The 20,074-nt window shown below is 40.9% G+C and overlaps 1 protein-coding gene and 1 long non-coding RNA gene across 2 annotated transcripts in view; both read left to right on the top strand.

Annotated features, from left to right (window-relative positions):
* Positions 1-6,732: 6,732 nt before the first annotated feature.
* On the top strand, positions 6,733-7,598 carry LOC124009315. Its single transcript, XR_006834275.1, has 3 exons — positions 6,733-6,818; positions 6,900-6,957; positions 7,080-7,598. It is a non-coding gene; the product is annotated as an uncharacterized LOC124009315 (long non-coding RNA).
* Positions 7,599-18,591: 10,993 nt separating this feature from the next.
* LOC124009703 (corticotropin-releasing factor receptor 2) overlaps positions 18,592-20,074 on the top strand; it is a 76,049-nt gene continuing 74,566 nt past the window's right edge. The window contains exon 1 of the mRNA XM_046321781.1: positions 18,592-19,069. Coding sequence (XP_046177737.1) covers positions 19,028-19,069 — 42 coding nt within the window. The 5' untranslated portion in view covers positions 18,592-19,027. The remainder of the gene's footprint in view (positions 19,070-20,074) is intronic.

Raw genomic sequence — 20,074 nt, 5'->3', positions numbered from 1 at the left:
ACTAGAACCAAAAAATGGTATCAAATGACTCCAGTGCTAGCCTCCCAACACTGGCTTCCTGTTAAGGCTAGGGCTGATATCAAGGTTTTATTGATAACCAACAAAGCATTACATGGGCTTGCTCCTACCTATCTTTCCGATTATGGTCCTGCCATACATACCTACACGTACGCTACGGTCACAAGACGCATGCCTCCTTACTGTCCCTAGAATTTCTAAGCAAACAGCTGGAGGCAGGGCTTTCTCCTATTGAGCTCCATTTTTATGGAATGGTCTGCCTATCCATGTGTGATACGGAGACTCTGTCTCGACTTTTAAGTCTTTGCTGAAGACTCATCTATTCAGTAGGTCCTATGATTGAGTGTAGTCTGGCCCAGGGGTGTGAAGGTGAACGGAAAGGCACTGGAGCGACGAACCGCCCTTACTGTCTCTGCCTAACCAGTTCCGCTCTCTCTGCCTCTAACCAAATCAAATCAAAATCAAATCAAATTTATTTATATAGCCCTTCGTACATCAGCTGATATCTCAAAGTGCTGTACAGAAACCCAGCCTAAAACCCCAAACAGCAAGCAATGCAGGTGTAGAAGCACGGTGGCTAGGAAAAACTCCCTAGAAAGGCCAAAACCTAGAACGAAACCTAGAGAGGAACCAGGCTATTTGGGGTGGCCAGTCCTCTTCTGGCTGTGCCGGGTGGAGATTATAACAGATCATGGCCAAGATGTTCAAATATTCATAAATGACCAGCATGGTCCAATAATAATAAGGCAGAACAGTTGAAACTGTAGCAGCAGCACGGCCAGGTGGACTGGGGACAGCAAGGAGTCATCATGTCAGGTAGTCCTGAGGCATGGTCCTAGGGCTCAGGTCCTCCGAGAGAGAGAAAGAAAGAGAGAAAGAGAGAATTAGAGAGAGCACACTTAGATTCACACAGGACACCAAATAGGACAGGAGAAGTACTCCAGATATAACAAACTGACCCTAGCCCCCCGACACATAAACTACTGCAGCATAAATACTGGAGGCTGAGACAGGAGGGCTCAGGAGACACTGTGGCCCCATCCGAGGACACCCCTGGACAGGGCCAAACAGGAAGGATATAACCCCACCCACTTTGCCTAAGCACAGCCCCCACACCACAAGAGGGACATCTTCAACCACCAACTTACCATCCTGAGACAAGGCTGAGTATAGCCCACAAAGATCTCCGCCACGGCACAACCCAAGTGTGGGGGGGTGCCAACCCAGACAGGATGATCACATCAGTGACTCAACCCACTCAGGTGACGCACCCCTCCCAGGGACGGTATGAGAGAGCCCCAGTAAGCCAGTGACTCAGCCCCTGTAATAGGGTTAGAGGCAGAGAATCCCAGTGGAAAGAGGGGAACCGGCCAGGCAGAGACAGCAAGGGCGGTTCATTGCTCCAGAGCCTTTCCGTTCACCTTCCCACTCCTGGGCCAGACTACACTCAATCATATGACCCACTGAAGAGATGAGTCTTCAGTAAAGACTTAAAGTTTGAGACCGAGTTTGCGTCTCTGACATGGGTAGGCAGACCGTTCCATAAAAATGGAGCTCTATAGGAGAAAGCCCTGCCTCCAGCTGTTTGCTTAGAAATTCTAGGGACAATTACGAGGCCTGCGTCTTGTGGCCGTAGCGTACGTGTACGTATGTATGGCAGGACCAAATCAGAGAGATAGGTAGGAGCAAGCCCATGTAATGCTTTGTAGGTTGAAATCAGCCCTTGCTTTGACAGGAAGCCAGTGTAGGGAGGCTAGCACTGGAGTAATATGATCAAATTTTTTGGTTCTAGTCAGGATTTTAGCAGCCGTATTTAGCACTAACTGAAGTTTATTTAGTGCTTTATCCGGGTAACCGGAAAGTAGAGCATTGCAGTAGTCTAACCTAGAAGTGACAAAAGCATGGATTAATTTTTCTGCATCATTTTTGGACAGAAAGTTTCTGATTTTTGCAATGTTTACGTAGATGGAAAAAAGCTGTCCTTGAAATGGTCTTGATATGTTTTTCAAAAGAGAGATCAGGGTCCAGAGTAACGCCGAGGTCCTTCACAGTTTTATTTGAGATTAAGATTAATTGTCAGATTCAACAGAAGATCTCTTTGTTTCTTTGGACCTAGAACAAGCATCTCTGTTTTGTCCGAGTTTAAAAGTAGAAAGTTTGCAGCCATCCACTTTCTTATGTCTGAAACACATGCTTCTAGCGAGGGCAATTTTGGGGCTTCACCATGTTTCATTGAAATGTACAGCTGTCTGTTATCCGCATAGCAGTGAAAGTTAACATTGTGTTTTTGAATGACATCCCCAAGAGATAAAATATATAGTGAAAACAATAGTGGTCCTAAAACGGAACCTTGAGGAACACCGAAATTTACAGTTGATTTGTCAGTGGAAAAACCATTCACAGAGACAAACTGATATCTTTCCGACAGATAAGATCTAAACCAGGCCAGAACTTGTCCGTGTAGACCAATTTGGGTTTCCAATCTCTCCAAAAGAATGTGGTGATCAATGGTATAAAAAGCAGCACTAAGGTTTAGGAGCATAAGGACAGGTGCAGAGCCTCGGTCCGATGCCATTAAAAGGTCATTTACCACCATCACAAGTGCAGTCTCAGTGCTATGATGGGGTCTAAAACCAGACTGAAGCATTTCGTAGAAATTGTTTGTCTTCAGGAAGGCAGTGAGTTGCTGTGCAACAGCCTTTTCCAAAAAAATTGAGAGGAATGGAAGACTCGATAGAGGCCGATAGTTTTTGATATTTTCTGGGTCAAGGTTTGGCTTTTTCAAGAGAGGCTTTATTACTGCCACTTTTAGTGAGTTTGGTACACATCCGGTGGATAGAGAGCCGTTTATTAGGTTCAACATAGGAGGGCCAAGCACAGGAAGCAGCTCTTTCAGTAGTTTAGTTGTAATAGGGTCCAGTATGCAGCTTGAAGGTTTAGAGGCCATGATTATTTTCATCATTGTGTCAAGAGATATAGTACTAACACACTTGAGCGTCTCTCTTGATCCTAGGTCCTGGCAGAGTTGTGCAGACTCAGGACAACTGAGCTTTGAAGGAATACGCAGATTTAAAGAGGAGTCCGTAATTTGCTTTCTAATATTCATGATCTTTTCCTCAAAGAGGTTCATGAATTTATCACTGCTAAAGTGAAAGCCATCCTCCCTTGGGGAATGCTGCTTTTTAGTTAGCTTTGCGACAGTATCAAAAAGGAATTTCGGATTGTTCTTATTTTCCTCAATTAAGTTAGAAAAATAGGATGATCGAGCAGCAGTAAGGGCTCTTCGGTACTGCACGGTACTGTCTTTCCGAGCTAGTCGGAAGACTTCCAGTTTGGTGTGGCGCCATTTCCGTTCCAATTTTCTGGAAGCTTGCTTCAGAGCTCGGGTATTTTCTGTGTACCAGGGAGCTAGTTTCTTATGAGAAATGTTTTTAGTTTTTAGGGTTGCAACTGCATCTAGGGTATTGCGCAAGGTTAAATTGAGTTCCTCAGTTAGGTGGTTAACTGACCTTATTACAGGGGCTGATTCACTGGCTTACTGATGCTCTTACATGCCGTCCGTAGGAGGGGTGCATCACTTGAGTGGGTTGAGTCACTGACGTGATCTTCCTGTCCAGGTTGGCGCCCCCCTCCTGGTCGTGCCGTGGGGGAGATCTTCGTGGGCTATATACTTGGCCTTGTCTCAGGGTAGCAGCTTGATGGTTGAAGATATCCCTCTAGTGGTGTGGGGGCTGTGTTTTGGCAAAGTGGGTGAGGTTATATCCTGCCTGTTTTGCCCTGTCCGGGTGTATCGTCAGACAGGGCCACAGTGTATCCCTGTCTCAGCCTCCAGTATTTATGCAGCAATAGTTTGTGTCAGGGGGGCTCGGGTCAGTCTATTATATCTGGAGTATTTCTCCTGTGTGAATTTAAGTATGCTCCCTCTAATTCTCTCTCTCTCTCTTTTTCTCTCTCTCCTCTCTCCTCTCTCTCTTCTCTTGGAGGACCTGAGCCCTAGGACCATGCCTCAGGACTACCTGGCCTGATGACTCGTTGCTGTCCCCAGTCCACCTGGTCATGCTGCTGCTCCAGCTTCAACTGTTCTGCCTGTGGCTATGGAACCCTGACCTGTTCACTGGACGTGCTACCTTGTCCCGGACCTGCTGTTTTGGACTTTCTCTCTACCACACCTGATGTCTCTAACTCTGAATGATCGGCCATGAAAGCCAACTGACATTAACTCCTGAGGTGCTGACCTGTTGCACCCTCTACAACCACTGTGATTATTATTATCTGACCCTGCTGGTCATCTATAAACATTTGAACATTTTGGCCATGTTCTGTTATAATTTCCACCCGGCACAGCCAGAAGAGGACTGGCCACCCATTAGAGCCTGGTTCCTCCCTAGGTTTCTTCCTAGGTTCTGGCCTTTCTAGGGAGTTTTTCCTAGCCATTGTGCTTCTACGTCTGCATTGCTTGCTGTTTGTGCTTTTAGGCTAGGTTTCTGTACAGCACTTTGTGACATTGGCTGATTTAAAAAAGGGCTTTATGAATACAATTGATTGATTGATTGACTTGCAGGTGCACAAAATACCACCCAAGGTGTTTTCAAGTGAAAACAACTTTTAAGTTCATAATTACAAACTGACAGGAAAACTGCAAAACCATGAAGCTTTTAAGACAAGGTGTAACGGTTCTCTTTCGGTGAAGTAGAGTCAGACCAAAATGTGGCGTGGCTATTGCAATCCATGTTTAATGAAACAAAGTAAACACGAATCAAACACAAAAACAATAAACATACCACGAAAACTGAAACAACCTAATACTGGTGCAAAGTAACACAGAGCCAGTAACAAGGACAATCACCCACAAAACCCAACACCAAACAGGCTACCTAAATATGGTTCCCAATCAGAGACAATGACGAACACCTGCCTCTGATTGAGAACCATATCAGGCCAAACATATAACTAGACAAACTAGACATGTAACATAGAATGCCCACTCAGCTCACACCCTGACCAACCAAAACATAGAAACATACAAAGCAAACTATGGTCAGGGTGTGACACAAGGCATCTGTTCAATTGTCATTTGTTCAATTGTAAATCATTTGTATCTGAAAAATAACTTTTTTAGGATTCCTGAAATAGTATTTTAAATCTGAGTTGGGATATGATTCACTAGAGTCACACTACGCCACACAGCATGGTGAACTCACTCACACAGCAAATGTACAGTACAGTTGAGTATATGCATGCGATAAACAAGTACCAGTACTTCCATTCAATTTAAGTGTTTGCCCCACTCAAATAAGTCCAAAGAAACCCCTCAATACTAGCTCAGAATGTTGCATCTGTATATTTAAAAAAATACCTACAAAGGAAATATGATTACAGTGAGAATCCAATCGTGATGCAAGGACAAAAACATTCAATTGAAGGAAATTACAAATACAATTAATCAGGGTCTTGGAGATCGTGGGAAAGTATTTTGCTGAACTGAAAGCTATGTTGTTGTTGTTGTTGTTATTTTCAATCAAAAGATCCTCTGTTCCACTGTGTTTTTCACCAATACAACACCGGAGTGACCATGACCAGACAAAGGTGATAAAACAATCATGTTCCTACAAAGTGTCCAATTTCGTTCATCCATATTTGCTTAAGAAAAATGGCCAAATGGGTTCAGCCGCCTTCCACTGTGACTTACAGAAGTGTTCTCAGAGCAAATCAGATGTTTTCCTTCTGATGAAGAAAGTGTCAGGGTTTTTCTTTGTAGCAGAGGGAGACAAGACACCTCATGAATAATGATGTGTGGGCATGTAGGGGAAGAAAGGTGACATTTAATTGCGTCACTCAGCCCAATGGCCAAGGCATCACCTTCATTACACATGACAAAGGAGAGTTCGCTGAGTTCACAGATATTATTTTGAGTGATAAAGATAGACCACTTGTTGCATACAGAATTCATTAAACATTTGATGTGGTGTACTGTATTACTGATAAAGGCAATATTAATTTATATATTAATATTAACTGGCTGCTGAGCTTACAGGTACGTGGACTGAAATGTAATTTAGCGATAATCAACAAAAAAAGATGATCATCCCTTCCCCAAGAGGAAGGAATGTCCATTTCAGGATTCCTAGCAGCAAGTCAGACATTTCTGTACATCATCCATCACTGCACAAAAAAAGCAATTAAATGAGTGCATCATCAGGTCTTTCTCATAGATGGCCGTCATAAGCGCATTCAGCTGCATTAGTTCACTCAGACATGTCAAGTAGATGTTTTTCCGCCAGAGACACCCCATTATAGAGTGTGACAGTCACTGCAGTCAATCACTATATACTGTACAAGTCAATCATAATGCATTAATGTACACAGCTACCACCACATATAGAATCACTGCTGAAAGAGACAGTGACACACATCATACAATGTATAGCCTAGTGCACAAGCACACATTTCTGGTTCAATTGGACGGTTCACATAATTGTAGCGTAGTGTCTCCCTAATATTTTCATGTGTCTTTCAGTTTTCCAATTATCCAAGAAAGTTTCTTTCCCACTTGTAGGTTACTTTGCTTGTCTACCTTCTGATGAAACTGTTGTCATGCATATGCAATGTTGTTGTTTTTTTCTCTGTTTTCTTTTTCTGGCAACGGATCTGACTTTCCCTTTCTTCCTGCCAATTAAAGGCCTGAGAGGACCTGCACATGTGCAACATTCTCTGTAGATGTTGTACATAGCTGCTGCTCACTCTGCTGCTGCTTCCCCCTCCTTCCTTTCTGCGGCGGTGATCGGACGTCTTTGCTTGGTGTAAGTCCACAAACTTCCACATGTACAACAGACATGATCGATATGTTGTACAACAAACTTCTTTGTCTGTGTTTATAACAGGAGGCGGTTGACAGTACTGCATGTATTCTTGGCTATCGTGCCATGGCTGTGTCACAGAGTAAGTTGTATGTTAAACTTGGGTATTCCTTTATGGGTAAGACACATTTTTACTTGCAGTCATTAGCGGCCGTAAGAATGTGTTACTTTTTCCTTTTTCCCTTCTTTGTCGGAATAAAACAGGCTATAATGAGGACTACATTAAATGCGTCTTGCATGCAATTGTCACTACTTCTGCCGAGGTCGGTCCCTCTCCTTGTTCGGGTGGAGTTCGGGGGTCGATGTCACCAGTCTTCTAGCCATCTCTGATCCAGCTTTCATTTTCCATGGGTTTTTCTTTATTTTCTACACATCTGGTTTTCAATATCCAATTACATGTTCATATATTCAACCCTCTGTTTCCCCCATGTTTGTTGTGCGTGATTATTTCTATGTTCAGTTTGGTTATGATGGCTGGTTTTTCAACGGGTGCTGTGTTCACCCGTGCATAATATTTATCCTTGGTTATTGGCAAGTGTATTTCTTTACCGTGTGCCTTTATTTTTTGAGTAAAGTACATTGCACTCATTTTGCTCTCCTGCGCCTCACTTAATTCACAAGCTACACTCACCTTCTGACAGCAATGGGCATAAACAACTGGTCTTGCGATATATATAGGTTGTTATCTTTTCATTTTTTCAAAAATGTTTGAACAATTGAATCCAATGAATTGAGCAGGTTGGGTTGAGATGCTTATAGCCTTGCTAGGACTTTCTAAATATTAATTTATAAGATTGTGCTGTTATTATTTCTATTAATATTATCTATTATTGTTACTATTAAAAACAAATCTGACTGTTTTCCATGTCATTTGGTTAGTCCTCTTAAAAAACACCCTTATAGACATTTATGTTATCATGGGACTGCTCATATTTCCCTCTGACCTACATCAATTGGCGGCCAAGGTTTTTTTTTTAGGCACCGTGCCAAAGGTGCGTCATGAGTCAGGGAGATGGACTGATGGTCTTAGTGGGGGGAGGTTTACAATATTAGAACAAATGGGGGGTGGAATATTAGAACAAATGGAGGTTTACAAATTTGCAGCTACAGTATGCTTAACAGTGCAAATATTATGGTACAGCTATATGGACACTTAATCATTATGGTGCTTTTTAATGGTAAGTTGACAAACATTGGTTGTGGTAAGTATAATTGAAACGTGGGTATTATTATGGTATGTGGGGAAATAAGTATAGCCAGTTATAATTGTAATGGCTTAGCCGAACATAAAAAAGAAGATCCATTTTTACCTGTTTATAGGAAACTCATTCCACAAATATAGATGAGGTTGGGTGGAAAAAGGATAGGGCGGATGCTAATATATGCATATTATTATTAGTATTGGATAGAAAACACTCTGAAGTTATGAGTTCTGTTATACTCACAGACATCATTCAAACAGTTTTAGAAACTTCAGAGTGTAAGTAATTACAATTTAGCAATTAACACTGGAGTGATAGATGTGCAGATGAGGATGTGCAAGTAGAAATACTGGTGTGCAAAAGAGCAGAAAAACAAATAAGGGATGAGGTAGGTAGTTGGTAGGATGGGCTATTTACAGATGGACTGTGTACAGCTGCAGCGATCGGTAAGCTGCTCTAACAGCTGATACTTAAAGTTAGTGAGGGAGATATAAGTCTCCAACTTCAGCGAATTTTGCAATTCGTTCCAGTCATTGGCAGCAGAGAACTGGAAGGAAAGGCGGCCAAAGGGGATGTTGGCTTTGGGGATCACCAGTGAAATACACCTGCTGGAGTGTGTGCTATAGGTGGGTGTTGCTATGGTGACCAATGAGCTGAGATAAGGTGGAGCTTTACCTAGCAAATACTAATACAGTATGCAGCTATTGAAAATATATGGGAATATCTGCTCAATCCAAATGTACAACCAACTGATTGAGGCATTTCCACCTAAATGGAGGAGGCAAGTTGAAAAGGGAGAAGGTAGGGAACTTGTTTGCCTGCCATATATTAAAGATACAAAATGGCTGAAAGGAATTGGCATAAATGGAAAAATATACCAGCTTCATTTGAGGACAAAAATGTTGAGAGCTGCACCATACAGGTTGCAAAAAAATGGGAAGAGATTTTAGACGTACCGATTCCATGGCACATGGTTTATGAACTGGTACAAAAAAACAATACTTGATTCATCACCTGCAAAAGTATTCACCCCCCCTTGGCATTTTTCCTATTTTGTTGCATTACAACCTGTAGTTTAAATGGATTTTTATTTGGATTTCATGTAATGGACATACACAAAATAGTCCAAATTGATGAAGTGAAATGACAAAAATAACTTATTCAATAAATTATTATTTTTTTCAACGGAAAAGTGGTGCGAGTATACGTATTCACCCCCTTTGTTATGAAGACCCTAAAAAGATCTGGTGCAACCAATTACCTTCAGAAGTCACATAATTAGTTAAATAAAATGCCCCTGTGTGCAATTTAAGTGTCACATGATCTGTCACATGATCTCAGTATATATACACCTGTTCTGAAGGCCCCAGAGTCTGCAACACCACTAAACAAGGGGCACCACCAAGCACCACCAAGCAAGCGGCACCATGAAGACCAAGGAGCTCTTCAAACAGGTCAGGGACAAAGTTGTGGAAAAGTACAGATCAGTGTGGGTTATAAAAAAATATCTGAAACTTCCCACACAGCACCATTAAATCCATTATTAATAAAAAATGGAAAGAATATGACACCACAACAAACCTGCCAAGAGAGGGCCGCCCACCAAAACTCATGGACCAGGCAAGGACGGCATTAATCAGAGAGGCAACACAGAGACCAAAGATAACCCTGAAGGAGCTGCAAAGCTCCACAGCGGAGATTTGAGTATCTGTCCATAGGACCACTTTAAGCCGTACACTCTACAGAGCTGGGCTTTACGGAAAAGTGGCCAGGGAAAAAAGCCATTGCTTAAATAAGAAAATAAGCAAACATGTTTGGTGATTGCCAAAAGGCATGTGGGAGACTCCCCAAACATATGGAAGAAGGTAGTCTGGTCAGATGAGACTAAAATTGAGCGTTTTGGCCATCAAGGAAAATGCTATGTCTGGTGCAAACTCAACATCTATCGTCACCCCGAGAACACCATACCCACCGTGAAGCATAGTTGCATCATGCTGTGGGGATGTTTTTCATCGGCAGGGACTGGCACCAAATACAGGGAAATTCTTGAGGGAAACCTGTTTCAGTCTTCCAGAGATTTGAGACTGGGATGGAGGTTCACCTTCAAGCAGGACAATGACCCTAAGCATACCGCTAAAGCAACAAGTGTTTTTTATGGGAAACATGTAAATGTCTTGGAATGGCCTAGTCAAAGCCCAGACCTCAATACAATTGAGAATCTATGGTATGACTTAAAGATTTCTGTACACCAGCGGAACCCATCCAACTTGAACAGTTTTGCCTTGAAGAATGGGCAAAAATCCCATTGGCTAGATGTGCCAAGCTTACAGAGACATACCCCAAGAGACTTGCAGCTTTAATTGCTGCAAAAGGTGGCTCTACAAAGTATTGACTTTGGGGGTTGAATAGTTATGCACATTCAAGTTTTCAGTTTTTTTGTCTTATTTCTTGTTTGTTTCACAATAAAAAATAATTGTTGTTTTCAAATTGGTAGGCATGTTGTTAAAATAAAATTATACAAACACCCCAAAAATCTAAAACAAAACATTATTTGTCCTTCGAAGAGGGGGGTGGATGGGTTCATAATAAAAATAAATAACAATAATGATAATAATATAAATAATATCATAAAAAAATTGGAAAATGAAATGAGGCTATTGCAAACATTAGCATGACATAATCAGGGATCTAAGTAGCTATTTAATTATTGGCTAAGCAGGAGGAAGACATGCCGTTTAAAGTGGAACGTGGGCGTACAGCTACTCTGGCAATCAATCATCTGCTGTATATCAAATTGTGTGGTACTGTATGATCATTAAGAAGCAGAATAACTTAAGGTTACTTGCGTAACCCAGGTCCTGTGATATTATGAGTGAGCCATCTCACTTGTGAATTCACCAGAATCTCCTAAGTAGCTCCAAGAACCAATCATACACGTCAATCGGAGTGTCTTGCTAATGTTGTCATTTGGTGTTCAGTTTTCCAATTATTCAAGAAAGTTTCTTGAATGCTTGAAGGTCATTTTGTTTGTCTACCTTCTGATTAAACTGTTGTCATGCATATGCAGATAGGTGTTTCTTATACATATCATTTTTAATTACAACACCTTTCGTTTCCTTCTTCTGTAGTAAATGGTGTAATGAAGTCATGTGACCATGCCAGTGAGTCAACATGAAGGGCAGGTCTTGTGTACACTATGTTCCAACATAAATATAATGGCACAATGCCTATCCTTCTTCAGCCCTCAGTATCTTGTGCATGACTAAACAGTATCAATACCACAACAGTGGGCATGTGTTTGTTGCCAAACAGAGGTTGCATGCTCACTGAAACGTTATAGAAGATACACATGATTATTGCAAAGATACGGAATTTGGCCATCACTGCCCCATTTAAAAAAATATCTTGGTACATGACCCCACTGCCTCCAAAATAGGCTCAAATGGGCTGTGGTTGGCAGGATTTCAAAACGCAAGTACCGCTATAGTTCTGGTCAGAGTTAAACCCTAACATGATATACAGTAACTGTCTTCCCGAGGAGAGTTAGGACAAGGTTGTTCAACCTGGACAGAGCCACCGTACTCAGAGGTTAACCTCAGTCCCAGAGGTGGAACTCTTTTTGTGACTTGATAAGGAAAACTAGAAGTAAAATACCTCCTTGGCTAGCCCTGAAGTTGCCTCACGCTAACAAGCTCCTTTGACCATGAACTCCAGGTGTCAGATGTCTTGGGAGCAGCTGAGTTAGAGGGCTGTTGTGGTCTGGATGAATATGTTAGACGTTGTGGAATGGACTTACCCAGATAGGAAGACTGAGAGCAGCAGCTGATGCCTGTCCTACTCGAAAGACTTGATGAATAACCTGCCAACTTCATGTTCCAACATAATCTTCTGTTTCATGGTCCAGCTAGCACACTGGTCCTTAACAGTATTTCTGTTTACATCCGAAGGAAATTATGTGACTTACGTGTGACATGCTTCAACTGAGCGACACATTTGGAATCTTACATTGGTTTTGTGGTTGTTGTAAAGCTGACTTCACATAAAGTCTTGTTCCCGGAGCTGTCATGAAGCATGTTGACAACAACAAACAGCCTAATGGATCACTTCTAAATAAATTAGCTACCCACATTCTAAGAGGTAGCCTGCAGCACCCGGTCTTGAACGAAGTCACTGTTACTAGCTGGCTACCAGTCAGTACTCTACCCTGCACCCGAGACTGCTACCCAATGCACATAGCTATTGAACACTGGTCACTTTAATAATGAAAATTGTGTTTTTTGACCTTTTTATAAATGAATAAAAATTCAAAGTTGAAATGTCTTGAATGTCACATAATAATGAGCAATAATAGTGGTTAACATGATTTGACCTCATCTCTGTACCCCACACATACAATTATCAGTAAGGTCCCTCAGTCGAGCAGTGAATTTCAAACACAGATTCAACCACAAACACCAGGGAGGTTTTAGGGAAAGAGAAAGGGGGATACCTAGTCAGTTGCACAATTGAATGCATTCAACTGAAATGTGTCTTCCTTCCATATTTAACCAAAGCCCTGTGAATCAAAGGTGCGGAGGGCTGCCTTAATCAACATCCACACCGTCAACGCCCGGGGAACAGTGGGTTAACTGCCTTGCTCAGGGGCAGAGCGACAGACTATTAGCTTGTCATCTCAGGGATTCGAGGCCCAACACTCCTACCCGCCAGGGTACAATGCCTCGCAAAGAAGGGCACCTATTGGTAGATGGGTAAAAATGAAAAAGCACACATTGAATATCCCCCTGATCATTGTGAAGTTATTAATTACACTTTGGACGATGTATCAATAAACTCAGTCACTAGAAAGATACAGGTGTCCTGCTTCTTTTATTGCTTCTTTAATCACCACAACAGTTTTCAGCTGTGCTAAATAATTGCAAAAAGGTTATCTCATGATCAATTAGCCTTTTAAAATGATAAACTTGGATTAGCTAACACAACGTGCCATTGGTACAGAGGAGTGAGGGTTGCCGATAATGGACCTCTGTACTCCTATGTAGATTTTCCATAAAAAATCTGCCATTTCCAGCTACAAAAGTAATTTACATAATTAACAATGTCTACACTGTATTTCTGATACATGTTATGTTATATTAATGGACAAAAAAAATAGCTTTTCTTTCAAAAACAAGGACATTTCTAAGTGACCCCAAACGTTTGAACGGTAGTGTATGTAAATTAGATATTTATTTTCAATCATTTGAAAACATTTCTGAAACCCTGTTTTTGCTTTCTCATTATGGAATATTCTTGTGTGGATGGTTAAGATTTAAAAAATACTTAATCCATTTTGAATTCATGCCGTAAATAGGGGTGGACAAAACCAGTCCTCGAGGGACTGATTGGTGTCACAGTTTGGCCCCAGCCCCAGCTTACAAACCTGACTCCAATAATGACCTAATCATGATCTTCAGTTTAGAATGCAATTTGACTAATCAGCTGTATTTGCTAGGGATGGAGAAAACGCGTGACACCAATCAGGCCCTCGAGGACTGGAGTTGCACACCCTTGCAAGTAACACAACAAAATGTGGAATAAGTTAAAGGGTATGAATACTTTCTGAAGGCAAGGTATATACTGTATTCTAGTCATGGCTCATCCTATATAACTACTGCTGTACACATCTTTTCTATTCATATACTGTCTATACTGCCCATACACAACATAATATAACTAACTAACTATTTTGGGGATTTGTGTGTATTGTTTTGTATTGTTAGGTATTACTGCACTGTCTGAGCTAGAAACATAAGCATTTTGCTGCACATGCGAGAACAACTGCAAAATATGTGTACTCGACATGACCAACAACATACTATTTTATTTGACATGCACTTAGTGCATCTGTAGTCTGATCTGTGTGTAGCTGGTGTAGAGGAGTCAGGAGCAGGACAGCAGATATGAGTAAATAAACGTACTTTACTCAACATATACAATCATAATACAAAAAGAGAGCCCACATTAACGGCCCGTACTACATACAAACAATTACTCACAAACAGATATGGGGGAACAGGGTTAAATAATGAACAAGTAATTGGGGAATGGAAACCAGGTGTGTAAGACAAAGACAAAACAAATGGAAAACGAAAAGTGGATCGGCAATGGCTAGAAGGCCAGTGACGTCGACCGCCGAACGCCGCCCGAACAAGGAGAGGGGCCGAAGTCATGACAGCATCATTTTATGAGAATGCATAAGAATCACTACTGTATATGATTGCATTTCACAGAATGTTAAACTGAGGCATGTTATATATGCCATCCATCCTCTGAAGCAAAGCACAGGCCTTCAGTCTAGTGACATCTGAATGTGACACGGGACAGATCACTCTAACAAACCATAATGTGATGAAAAAGGGGGGATGAAAAGGGAGATGAGATCATCAGCCTTATTCTTTTTTTTGCTTGAGAGAGCGTGATGCGGTCAGGTCAGTGCGTAGCCAGCTCAATGTAAGCTGCAGCAGTAGCTTGGTCTCTCAGAGCCAGATGTAAACAGAGGAGAGATGCCAGGGAGCGTTAGTATTACCTTTAGGTCCCCAACAACTCCATAGTTCACACTACTGCTGCACGATCATCAACATCAGCCTCAGTGAGAGAGAGAGAGAGATCTTTGTTTACTTCAAAGAGTTTGATAACTCTGGCTAAGTGACAAAACATGAAAACATTACTCAGGATGAATAGAACAGAAACTAATTAGACATATTACTTCACAACTCACAACCACAGATGCAGCAGAATCACATCCACAGATCCTTTGTCCGTAATAAATAGAAACAATTTAGGAATTGATGCAATAGTATGACCCAGCAGCTCCCTGATCATTGTGTAATTATAATATATTGTGAAGATAAGATAGAAGAGCTATTCTGCTATTATTGTGACTTCGGATAAGAACCTTTCAACTAACTTAATATACACAGTAGTATGAGTATACAGTAGCTCATTTTACAGTAATTTGACCTGGGTGATAAAGAAGTGTTGAACTGTCATGAGCGCTCTCAAGGTATGACCAAAAATTTGCCTCGGTTTATCCGGAGGGGAAGAAGAAACCACTAAAATGGAGAAGCATGACGTTTTCCCCCATATTTCCTTAACTGTGGTTTCTTTGTGTCAACAGACGGCTCAGACATTAGTCTCTTCTCTTCCAGACCTTCAGACAAAAGAGCTCAGTGAAAACGAAGTGAGCACAAAAAAGTCTTATGATTTCAGTACCAAGTATGAGCACGGTCATTGATCAGTTATCTCAAATATCTCATAATTGTTGCAGTTAATATGTCACAGCCATTAACTCGCTATCCCCTCAGGTGCTGATAATTACACCCCATCACAGCTCTTCATGCATGATCATCATGCACTGTGCCGTATTTGCCCAAAGGAGCTAACAATTGTTTGCCTAGTTTTTTAGGTTAGGAAACGCAACAGTTGAGACAGTTGATTCTTCGATCAGGTACAAATATGGTGGAAGAAGACTGGATCCATGCAGAGTATTTACAAAAAAAATTGAAATGGCAAAAATGACTTGAGAAACGTAATAGCAACATAATAAACTTGAATAATAGCATTTGATTAGGCCTAACAATAGCAATAGACAACTGTGTGTAGAGGTTAGTCTTGGAAAGGTTTTTTCACCTGGTCACATACAGCCAAACCGCTACACACAGCCTACATCGTTGTCACCATATTAGCTAAAGTAATGTCATAGTCAGCATAGCTAATAGAATTAACATGTTAGTGAACCCGCTAAAATCATGCAGTAATATTAGTTTACAATCAGTAAGCAGTTACACCAGCAAGCCCCTCAATAAATAAGTAATACCAAAACTGTGCCTTGACTTGGAAGACTTCCGGTGTTGTGTTGAAAAGCTAGCTAACATAGCATCCCTCTGTTTGAGCGGGGTGTTTCAGTAGGCTAATCTAGCTAGCTGCATTTGCTAGCTAAGTAAGTCAAACTGAAAAAAATGGCACTCTCTGTCTCTCTATTTATCTCTTGCTTCTCCTTCAAACTGGTCAACTATTGTCTTTCTCTCTCTTTGAGTCAACTACTCACCACATTGTATACACTGCAGTGCTAGCTAGCTGTAGCTTTTGCTTTCAGTACTAGATTAATTCTCTGATCCTTTGATTGGGTGGACAACATGTCAGTTCATGCTGCAAGAGCTCTGAAAGGCTGGAGGACGTCCTCCAGAAGTTGTCATACTTAATGTGTAAGTCTATGGAAGGGGTGAGAACAATGAGCCTCCTAGGTTTTGTATTGAAGTCAATGTACCCAGAGGAGGACAGCTAGCTGTCCTTCGGCTACACCATGGTGCTACCCTACAGAGTAGTGTTGAGGCTACTGTAGAACTTCTTTGCAAAATAGTGTGTTTTAATCAGTTATTTGGTGACGTGATTATATTTAGTGTAGTTTTATCTAAAAAGTATAACTTTTTCAATGTTTTACAATTAAACATTTGATGAAATTCACTGGGGAGTGATGGTCCTCCCCTTTCTCCTCTGAGGAGCCTCCACTGGTATCAATGCACCCAGTCACTACAAAGATATAGGAAATCAATCAGGGATTTCACCATGAGGCCAATGGTGACTTTAAAACAGTTACGGAGTTTAATGGCTGTAATAGGAGAAAACTGAAGATGATGTCACGCCCTGACCATAGAGAGCTGTTTATTCTCTATGTTGGTTGGGTCAGGGTGTGATTTAGGGTGGGTTATCTAGGGGAATTGTATTTCTATGGTGGCCTGATATGGTTCCCAATCAGAGGCAGCTGTTTATCGTTGTCTCTGATTGGGGATAATATTTACGTAGCCATTTTCCCATTGTGCTTTGTGGGATCTTGTCTAGATATAGTTGCCAGTGAGCATTATTATTCGCGTCATGGTTAGTTTTGTTCTTTAAGTTTTCATTTCCAAAATAAAGGATGGAAACATACCACGCTGCATCTTGGTCTACTCCTTATGACGAACGTGACAGATGGATCAAAAACATTGCAGTAACTCCACAATATTAACCAAAATGATAGACTGAATAGAAGGAAGCTTGTATAGAATAAACATTTCAAAAATATGCTTCCTGTTGGAAATAAGACACTTAAGCAAAACTGCAACAAATGTGGCAAAGAAATGTACTTTATGTTGGGCTCCCGAGTGGCGCAGCGGTCTAAGGCACTGCATCTCAGCGCAAGAGGCATCACTACAGTCCCTGGTTTGAATCCAGGCTGCATCACATCTGGCTGTGATTGGGAGTCCCATAGGGCAGTGCACAACTGGCCCAGCACTGTCTAGGTTTGGCCAGGGTAGGCCATCATTGTAAATAAGAATTTGTTCTTGACTGACTTGCCTAGTTAAATAAAGGTTACATATAAAATAAAAAATGATATCCTGATTACAAAGCGTCATTTTTGGGGCAAATCCAACACAACACATCACTGAGTACCACTCTTCATATGTTCAAGCATGGTGGTGGCTACATCATGTTATGGGTATGCTTTTCATTGGCAAGGACTAGGGAGTTTTGTTTTTGTTGGATAAAAGGAAACAATACAGAGCTAAGCACAGGCAAAATCATAAAGGAAAAACCTGCTTCAGTCTGCTTTCCAACAGACACAAATTCACCTTTCAGCAGGACAACAACCTAAAACACAAGGACAAATACACACTGGCGTTGCATAGACGACATTAAATGTTCCTGATTGTCTAGTTACAGTTTAGACTTAAATTGGCTTGAAAATCTATGGCAAGACTTGAAAATGTCTGTCTAGCAATGATCAACAATCAACTTGACAGAGCTTGAATAATTACAAAAATGTGAATCCAGTTGTGCAAAACTCTTAGAGACTTACCCAGAAAGACTCATAGCTGTAATCATTGCCAAAGGTGATTCTAACATGTATTGACTCAGGGGGATGAGTACTTATCTAATCAAAATATATTAGTGTTTTACCTTACTTTTTTACTTTTTATTTTATTTTTACAAATGTTATTTTTCTTCCAGTTTGACATTGGATATTTTTTTGTAGCTCGTTGACAGAATTATCATCATGTGTTATTACTTTTCTATTATTTCTCTATTTTATTTTTCTCTGCACTGTTGGGAAGGGCAAACCTTTCACTGTTAGTCTACACCTGTTGTTTACGAAGCATGTGACCAATACAATTCGATTTGACACACACACACACACACACACACACACACACACACACACACACACACACACACACACACACACACACACACACACACACACACACACACACACACACACACACACACACACACACACACACACACACACACACACACACACACACACACACACACACACACACACTGGAAGTTACAAAAAATAGAGGCCTGAACTTTAGAATGTAATCTATGGCAGAAGGTCCCAAGACCAGCTGATCACTGAGTGGGAGGTGAAAGCTTGGAGAAATGGGAGAGAAATATTTGGTCTCACCAGTTGATCTGATGGTCTCATTACAGTAGAGTTGCTTTTCCCCACAATGATTTACTCTCTCTGCTATTGCTTTCTGCTAGCTCTGCTCTGCTCCACATCTAACATGGCAATGTTTATTTTTATTTTTTTTTAGAAACCAGTTAGATCAGATTCTGATTCCTGGCAGAGAATACATGGCGGCATGAAGACATTCAGTCATTCACAGTTAATGAGGAGAAGTTTTATATTGCAGTCTTTTAAGAGTTGACCTCACCCGTGTTAGTGCATGGATGATTGTTATCTCTTTTCTAATGCTTTATTGGTCCGTCTCTGTCTATGTAAAATTGAGCAGAATGTTTTCTTTCATTAATAAGTATGTGATTCCGTCTTGATGACAGTTTGAGATATGGGATGTGACACAGACCGTGAAAGAGCTGTCGTTTTTTTGGATCTGTCTCTCCTAACATGATTTCAGCATCAACATGAACGCTGCAAATATTTTGTTACTTCTGTTACTGTTGTATGTGAGTATTTAATACTTTTCCATTCCTGATAGTTCAGAAATATTATGTTTTTTTTTATATGTACACTTCAACTACAATGCCGTTTTTACCTTGACTGAAGGCAGAAATGCCTTGAAACTATGTCAATCTTCTTTAATGTATTCTATTCCTCTTACCTTGAGATTATAAATTGAATTGCTATACACATACAGTACTTGAAAACTAACCAGGCACATGTTGAGGGGCTACATGGATTGCTTTGAGTCAATTCACTGCCACTTCAGTGAGATCTACTTCAGAATGTGACTTTATTTTCGATGTCCTTAGTTGATCTATTCTACACTCAAGGCAATTCTGTTTGAGTATACATTTGTGAGACAGCATGCAGTCCAGATAATGCTAATCAAATCTGTACTTGATATTTGGGTCAGATCGGAATTGAATATACAGTATGTTATAGGCCTACATGTGTGGGGGTTTAATGCTTACCAATTATGAATGGATTTAAAGAATTCTTGACTAGTAACATATTGAGACCTCACCATGAGTGACCTAGACGCGGACATGTGCAGATACACACACACAAACACACGTAATGGAAAAGCAAATGTGATCCCTTAGGAACTCTGTGGGAATGTTTTCTAAAATGTATTAAAAGAACCGCGGACATTTCCTACATAGCTTTACAGGTAGACGAGTATCTTTTTTTTTTAAAGGGAACGTTTTCTCGATGCAGTTATACAGTACAGGTCAACAGATACCTTGTTCATCAAATTATTTTGAGGACTATAGCAGTGAAGTGAAAACTGTACATGGCTAACTAGTCTTTAACCGTTTGTTCCAGATCCCAGTAACCATTTCAAAATTAGGCTACCATTATGAAGCCATTGTAAAACTGTTAGTGCAGATTCCAATTTGTTACATAAGTATTCACACCCCTGAGTCAATACACGTTAGAATCCCCTTTGGCAGCGATTACAGCTGTGAGTCTTTCTGGGTAAGTCTTCTAGGAGCTTTGCACACCTG

This window comes from Oncorhynchus gorbuscha, linkage group LG22 (assembly GCF_021184085.1).
Source record: "Oncorhynchus gorbuscha isolate QuinsamMale2020 ecotype Even-year linkage group LG22, OgorEven_v1.0, whole genome shotgun sequence".
Lineage (NCBI taxonomy): Eukaryota > Metazoa > Chordata > Actinopteri > Salmoniformes > Salmonidae > Oncorhynchus > Oncorhynchus gorbuscha.
This window is presented reverse-complemented; position numbering and strand designations above follow the sequence as displayed.